The 7,567-nt window shown below is 66.4% G+C and overlaps 1 protein-coding gene across 1 annotated transcript; it reads right to left on the reverse strand.

The window, feature by feature from the left end:
- Positions 1-398: 398 nt before the first annotated feature.
- LOC110481147 (uncharacterized) lies at positions 399-6,642 on the reverse strand. The gene is made up of 3 exons (XM_085563201.1): positions 5,827-6,642; positions 4,887-4,980; positions 399-4,761 (listed from the first exon to the last, which is right to left on the reverse strand). Exons 2-3 carry the CDS (start codon positions 4,906-4,908, stop codon positions 1,496-1,498), a joined length of 3,288 nt encoding a protein of 1,095 aa, XP_085419327.1. The 5' UTR covers positions 4,909-4,980; positions 5,827-6,642; the 3' UTR covers positions 399-1,495.
- Positions 6,643-7,567: the final 925 nt, after the last annotated feature.

The following is a 7,567-nucleotide window of genomic DNA, read 5'->3' on the forward strand; positions in this document are numbered from 1 at the left end:
CATGTCCCACCATGTCCCCACCCATGGCCACATCCCACCACATCCCCATCCATGGCCACGTCCCCATCCATGTCCACGTCCCACCACGGCCATGTCCCACCATGTCCATGTCCCACCACATCCCCATCCATTTCCACGTCCCACCACATCCCCACCCACGCCTCACACCAAGGTCTTTATTTCCACCGCGGTTCCTGGATTCCAGAGGGACGCAGAGGAACCTTCCCATCTCCACCCCAAACCGAGCGGATTTCCGTGTCCCTGCTGCCAGAGCATCCCTGCGCTCCCATGGGTGGGAAGAACCTTTTTTGGAGACCTTTCCACCCCATTGTCTCCAAATCCGTGCGTTTTACCCCAATCCCACTCCATTTCTCTGCAGAAGACACACGTGGGCCGTGAGAGAATAAACCAACGGATTTATGTTGGAGAAGACCTCCAAGGCTACCCAGAATTAAGACCACCACGAGATGCAAAAATTGGGATTTTTCTGGGGTCAAAACCTGACAAATCTGTTCTCCAGTGACGATGTTGGACTCTGGATGTGCCCACGGAGAACCAGGACGTTGTGGAGCACCCCAGACCAGGCGTGTTCCCACCACGGATCGCCGGAGATCCTCCAGCGCGGATCCTCCCGCGGGGACGGAGCCGGAGCGGCGCTCGGAGCTCTGTGGGCAGTCCCAGGGCCTCCGTTGGTGTCTGGACAGGGTGGAGCTCTGTGAGAAGCTCTTCCCACACTGGGGACAACGGTGGGGTCCTCTGGTGGACCTTCAGTTGGGATTTCCAATTGAAGCTCTTCCCACACTCGTACGGTTTCTCCCCAGGGTGGCTCCTCTGGTGTTTGATCAGGCTGAAGTTCTCACTGAAGCTCTCCCCACACTCGTACGGTTTCTCCCCGGTGTGGATCCTCTGGTGGACACTCAGGCTGGGCTTTGTGCTGAAGCTCTTCCCACACTCGCATGGTTTCTCCCCAAGGTGGCTCCTCGGGTGGACAATCCCTTGGAGCTCCTGGAGAAGCTCTTCCCACACTCATATGGTTTCTCCCCAAGGTGGCTCCTCGGGTGGACAATCCCTTGGAGCTCCTGGAGAAGCTCTTCCCACACTCATAGCGTTTCTCCCCAAGGTGGCTCCTCGGGTGGACAATCCCTTGGAGCTCCTGGAGAAGCTCTTCCCACACTCATAGCGTTTCTCCCCAAGGTGGCTCCTCGGGTGGACAATCCCTTGGCAGCCGGAGCGGCGCTCGGCGCTCTCCCCAGTCTCAGGGCCGCCCTTAGTGGTGCTTCCATTGGTGCCTGGCCAGGAGAGAGCTCCTGGTGAACATCTTCCCGCACTGGGGACACGGCTGGGGCCTGTCCCCGGCGTGGCTCAGCCGGTGTTTGGCCAGGGTGGAGCTGCTCTTGAAGCCCCTCCTGCAGTCGGGGCAGCGGAAGGTCTTCTCCTCCAGCCGCGCGCACTGGTGGCCCTGCAGAGCGGCGGCGCTGCGAAACCTCTTCTGGCATCACTCACAGGCGTGGGGACCGTCCTGGCCGTGCTTCCTCTGGTGGACCGCCAGGCCGGACCTCGTGCTGAAGCTCTTCTCGCAGTGCCCACACTGGTGGGGCCTCTCCCCGGTGTGGATGTGCCGGTGGTCCAGCAGGGAGGAGTTCTGGTTGAAGCCCTTCCCGCAGTCGGGGCAGCGGAATGGTTTCTCGTCCGCGTGCGAGCGCTGGTGCTGGAGAAGCTCCGAGCTGCTCCGAAAACTCTTCTGGCACTGGGGACACCCGTAGGGTTTCTCCCCGGTGTGGATCCTGTGGTGGATGGTCAGGCTGGACTTCGTCCTGAAGCTCTTCCCGCACTCCCCGCACCCGTAGGGTTTCTCCCCGGTGTGGCTCCTCTGGTGGGCGCTCAGGCCCGAGCTCTGCGTGAAGCTCTTCCCGCACTGGTCACACTTGTAGGGCTGTTCCCCGGTGTGGCTCCTCTGGTGGACCTTCAGCTGGCACTTCCAACCGAAGCTCTTCCCGCACTCCCCACAGCCGAAGGGCTTCTCCCCGGTGTGGGTGCGCCGGTGGTTGACGAGGACGGAGTTGGCCCTGAAGCCCTTCCCGCAGTCGGGGCAGCGGAACGGTTTCTCGTCCGTGTGCGAGCGCTGGTGCCTGAGGAGGCCAGGCCTGGTCTGAAACCTCTTCTGGCACTGCTCGCACTCGTAGGGCCTCTCCCCGCTGTGGATCCTGCGGTGGGCGTTGAGCGAGGAGCTCGTCCTGAAGCTCTTCCCGCACTCCCCGCACCCGTAGGGCCTCTCCCCGGTGTGGATCCTCCGGTGGATCCTGTGGTGGGACCTCAGCGTGAAGCTCTTCCCGCACTGCCCGCACTCGTAGGGCCGTTCCCCGGTGTGGCTCCTCCGGTGCTCCATCATGCAGGAGCTCGTCCTGAAGCTCTTCCCACACTGGGGACACTTGTAGGGCCTCTCCCCGGTGTGGCTCCTCCAGTGGTAGAGCAGGTGGGAGCTCCTCATGAAGGTCTTCCCGCACTGCCCGCACTTGTAGGGCCGTTCCCCGGTGTGGATCCTCCGGTGTCTCACCAGCTCGGAGCCCAAAATGAAGCTCTTCCCGCACTGCCCACACTTGTAGGGCCTCTCCCCGCTGTGGATTTTGCTGTGGTAGAGCAGGGAGGATTTGCACGTGAAGCTCTTCCCGCATTCCGAGCACCTCTGGGGCTTCTTCCCATGCTGGGGCCGCTTGCGGGGCCCCGGCTCCGAGCTCCGGCCGCCTCCCGGTACCGGGCTGGGTTTTTCCCCCGGGGATCCGCGCTGACGCGCCGCGTGTGTCTTCTGGTGGGCGACCAGGTGGCAGCTCCGTCGGAAGCTCTTCCCGCACTGCCCGCAGTCGTAGGGCCGCTCTCCCGTGTGGATGAAGTGGTGGGAGATCAGGCTGCACCTCGTCCTGAAGCTCTTCCCACACCGGGGACACCCGTAGGGCTTCTCCCCGGTGTGGATGAGCCGGTGGGTGGTCAGGGTGGCGTTGGCCCTGAAGCCCTTCCCGCAGTCGGGGCAGCGGAACGGTTTCTCGTCCGTGTGCGAGCGCTGGTGCTTGAGAAGCTCCGAGCTGCTCCGAAACCTCTTCTGGCACTGGGGACACCCGTAGGGTTTCTCCCCGGTGTGGATCCTGTGGTGGATGATCATGCTGGACTTTGTCCTGAAGCTCTTCCCGCACTCCCCGCACCCGTAGGGTTTCTCCCCGGTGTGGGTCCTCAGATGGATCAGCAGGGTGGATCTCCACCTGAAGCTCTTCCTGCATTCCCAGCAGTCGTAGATCTTCTTCCCATCCTCGAGCCGCTCCTGCACCCCCAGCTCCGAGCTCCGGCCCAGGGTGGGTGCTTCCCCCTGGGATCCCCGCTGGGATCTGCGTTTGCAGCCCCTCCTGGTCAGGGATCTCCGGGGCTTTTCCTCCCCACTCAGGACGGGCTCTTCCACCCGGCTCCACCGCGAGGATTTCTCCTCCCCGCGCTGTGAGGATTTCTCCTCCCCACTCAGGACGGGCTCTTCCACCCGGCTCTGCCATGAGGATTTCTCCTCCCCGTTCAGGACGGGCTCTTCCACCCGGCTCTGCCATGAGGATTTCTCCTCCCCGCTCAGGACGGGCTCTTCCACCCGGCTCTGCCATGAGGATTTCTCCTCCCTGTTCAGGACGGGCTCTTCCACCCGGCTCTGCCATGAGGATTTCTCCTCCCCGCTCAGGACGGGCTCTTCCACCCGGCTCCGCTGTGAGGATTTCTCCTCCCCGTTCAGGACGGGCTCTTCCATCAGGCTCCACCGCGAGGATTTCTCCTCCCTGTTCAGGACGGGCTCTTCCACCCGGCTCCGCTGTGAGGATTTCTCCTCCCCGTTCAGGACGGGCTCTTCCACCCGGCTCCGCTGTGAGGATTTCTCCTCCCCGTTCAGGACGGGCTCTTCCACCCGGCTCTGCCATGAGGATTTCTCCTCCAAGCTCAGGACAGGCTCTTCCACCCGGCTCTGCTGTGAGGATTTCTCCTCCAAGCTCAGGACGGGCTCTTCCACCCGGCTCTGCCATGAGGATTTCTCCTCCCTGTTCAGGACGGGCTCTTCCACCCGGCTCTGCCATGAGGATTTCTCCTCCCTGTTCAGGACGGGCTCTTCGTCCAGGCTCTGCCGCGAGGATTTCTCCTCCTCGCACCGTGAGGATTTCTCCTCCTCGCACCGTGAGGATTTCTCCTCCAAGCTCAGGACAGGCTCTTCCACCCGGCTCCGCTGTGAGGATTTCTCCTCCCCGTTCAGGACGGGCTCTTCCACCCGGCTCTGCCATGAGGATTTCTCCTCCCTGTTCAGGACGGGCTCTTCCACCCGGCTCCGCTGTGAGGATTTCTCCTCCCCGTTCAGGACGGGCTCTTCCACCCGGCTCCGCTGTGAGGATTTCTCCTCCCTGTTCAGGACGGGCTCTTCCACCTGGCTCTGCCATGAGGATTTCTCCACCAAGCTCAGGACGGGCTCTTCCACCCGGCTCTGCTGTGAGGATTTCTCCTCCAAGCTCAGGACGGGCTCTTCCACCCGGCTCTGCTGTGAGCATTTCTCCTCCCCGTTCAGGACGGGCTCTTCCTCCAGGCTCTGCCGTGAGGATTTCTCCTCCAAGCTCAGGACAGGCTCTTCCTCCAGGCTCTGCCGTGAGGATTTCTCCTCCAAGCTCAGGACAGGCTCTTCCTCCAGGCTCTGCCGTGAGGATTTCTCCTCCCCGCGCTGTGAGGATTTCTCCTCCCCGCTCTCCGTGCCCTGCTCTGGGGGAGGAAGGACAAGGAGAGGATGGGATTTGCCTCCGCGTCCAGGGAAGGGCACAGAGCTGTCCTGCCAGGCTGGGAGATGGAGCAGGAGAGGGGAAAAGGGGCATCGATCTCCTCCTCACCTGCCTGCGGCTCCCGGGCCATCTTCCTCTTCCTCGCCGCCTCCTCCTCCTCCTGCTGCTGTCCCGGCCGAGGTTTGGGGATGGAAACGCCGCTCTGGGGGAGAACCGGGGCTGAGCGCGTCGGCTGCGATGGAGCCGCTGCCCGAGCGCGGCTGGAGAGGTCAGAGCCCCTCCAGCCTCGGGGGGCTCGGACCCCGCTCACCCCCGGCCTCCCCCGCCCCACCGGGGCTCCCCGGGCTCCGGGATCGCCGCTCCGCGATCCCCCCGGGCTCCGGGATCGCCGTTCCCCGCTCTCCCCGCTCCGGGATCACCGTTCCCCGCTCCGGGATCGCCGTTCCCCGCTCCTCCCGGGCTCCGGTATCGCCGTTCCCCGCTCCGGGATCCCCGTTCCCCGCTCCCCCCGGGCTCCGGGATCGCCGCTCCCCGCTCCCCCCGGGCTCCGGGATCCCCGTTCCCCGCTCCCCCCGGGCTCCGGGATCGCCGCTCCCCGCTCCCCCCGCTCCGGTATCGCCGTTCCCCGCTCCCCCCGCTCCGGGATCGCCGCTCGCCGTTCCCCGCTCCCCCCGGGCTCCGGGATCGCCGCTCCCCGCTCCCCCCGGGCTCCGGGATCGCCGTTCCCCGCTCCCCCCGGATCGCCGTTCCCCGCTCCGGTATCGCCGTTCCCCGCTCCGGGATCACCGTTCCCCGCTCTCCCCGCTCCGGGATCACCGTTCCCCGCTCTCCCCGGGCTCCGGGATCGCCGTTCCCCGTTCTCTCCGCTCCGGGATCGCCGCTCCGCGATCCCCCCGCTCCGGGATCGCCGTTCCCCGCTCTCCCCGCTCCGGGATCGCCGTTCCCCGCTCCCCACGGGCTCCGGGATCGCCGTTCCCCGCTCCCCACGGGCTCCGGGATCGCCGTTCCCCGCTCCCCACGGGCTCCGGGATCGCCGCTCCCCGCTCACCGGCCGGTACCGGGGCGGCGACACCGGCGGCGCCGCGGCCGGAGCGTGGCTGGGGCCGCGACTCCCGCCGCTCCTCCTCTTCCTTTGTCCCTCCTCTTCCTCTTCCTCTTCCTCTTCCTCTTCCTCTTCCTCTTCCTCTTCCTCTTCCTCTTCCTCTTCCTCTTCCTCTTCCTCTCCTCTTACTCTTCCTCCTGCTCCTGCTCCTGCTCCTCCTCTGCTCCTCCGGCCCGGGCTCTCGCTGCCTGCCGCGCTCTTACTGGGAGCACTGGGCGGGAACTGGGAGCGCTGGGAGGGAACTGGGAGCGCTGGGAGGGAACTGGGAGCGCTGGGAGGGAACTGGGATCGAACCTCGCCCCGAGGGGGCTGCGGGCGGGGCCGAGCCGAGGGGCGTGGTTATGCAAATATAGCTTGAATCCCGCGTTGTGATTGGTGAATCCCGCGCGGTCAGTCCTTTGCGAGAGGTTTTGGGCGTGTCTATGCAAATAGTTTGTTTCGCGGGCGTATCGTGTTTTAATGTGGGCGTGGTTATGCAAATTAAGAGCGTGTTTCTGCGTGTTTTTGCCGTTGGTGGGCGGGATTATGCAAATATGGCATCGCTTCCCGCGCGGTGCTTTGTGGGAAGCTCCCACATGGTCACCCAGGGACCCCCCCCCAATTTGGGGTCCTCCCCTCCCCCACAGCCGCAGGGAGTCGCTCCGGGGGGGGGAAATTTGGGGACCCCCCCTGAAATTTGGGGTTCCCAGCCCCAAAAACCTTCAGGACCCCCAAAATCCCCCCAGGGCTCTCTGGGGACCCCCCCGCGGGTGACACCCCGAGGTGCCACCTCCCCCGCGGGTGACACCCCGAGGTCTCCCCCCCTCCTTGGTGACATCCCGAGGTGTCCCCCCACTTTGGTGACATCGGTGTCCCCCCCGCGTCCCCCCGGTGCCGGTGCCACCCCCGTGTCCCCCTTGGGGACATCGGTGCCACCCCCGTGCCCCCTCGGTCCTGGTGTCACCTCCGTGTCCCCTCGGTGCCCCCGGTGCCGGTGCCATCCCCGTGTCCCCTCGGTCCCGGTGCCACCCCCCTGTCCCCCTTGGTGACATCGGTGCCACCCCCGTGTCCCCTCGGTGCCCCGGTCCCGGTGCCACCCCCCTGCACCCCCGGTCCCGTTGCCACTCCCGTGTCCCCTCGGTGCCCCGGTGCCGGAGCCCCCGCCGTGTCCCCCCCGGTCCCGGTCCCAGTACCACCCCCGTGTCCCCTCGGTGCCCCCGATGCCACCCCGGTGCCCCGGTCCCGTTGCCACTCCCGTGTCCCCCTCGGTCCCGTTGCCACCCCCGTGTCCCCTCGGTCCCGTTGCAACCCCCGTGTCCCCTCGGTGCCGGTGCCACCCCCCGGCCCCCCTTGGTGACATCGGTGCCCCCCCGTGTCCCCCCTGTCCCAGTCCCGGTGCCAACCCCGTGTCTCCCCGGTGTCCCCCCGGTCCCGGTGCCCCCCCGTGCCCCTCGGTGCCCCCCCGGTCCCGTTGCCCCCCCGTGCCCCTCGGTGCCCCCCCGGTCCCGGTCCCCCCCCGGTCCCGGTGGCCCCCGTGTCCCCTCGGTGCCCCGGCCCCGGTATCCCCCCGGTCCTGTTGCCCCCCCGTGCCCTTCGGTGCCCCCCCGGTCCCGGTGCCCCCTCGTGTCCCCCCGGTCCCGGTGCCAACCCCGTGTCCCCCCGGTCCCGGTATCCCCCCGGTCCCGTTGCCCCCTCGTGCCCCTCGGTG

The sequence above is a fragment of the Lonchura striata genome, chromosome 30, assembly GCF_050655825.1.
Source record: "Lonchura striata isolate lonStrDom1 chromosome 30, ASM5065582v1, whole genome shotgun sequence".
Taxonomy (NCBI): Eukaryota; Metazoa; Chordata; class Aves; order Passeriformes; family Estrildidae; genus Lonchura; species Lonchura striata.

What these genes read in the sequence shown, in the direction of transcription:
- LOC110481147 (XM_085563201.1), bottom strand. Translation starts at nt 4,908, where the DNA reads ATGGCCCGGGAGCCGCAGGCAG. An exon ending in GGCCCGGGAGCCGCAGGCAG is followed by an intron (nt 4,762 to 4,886) that starts GTGAGGAGGAGA and finishes TTCCTCCCCCAG; the next exon opens with AGCAGGGCACGGAGAGCGGG.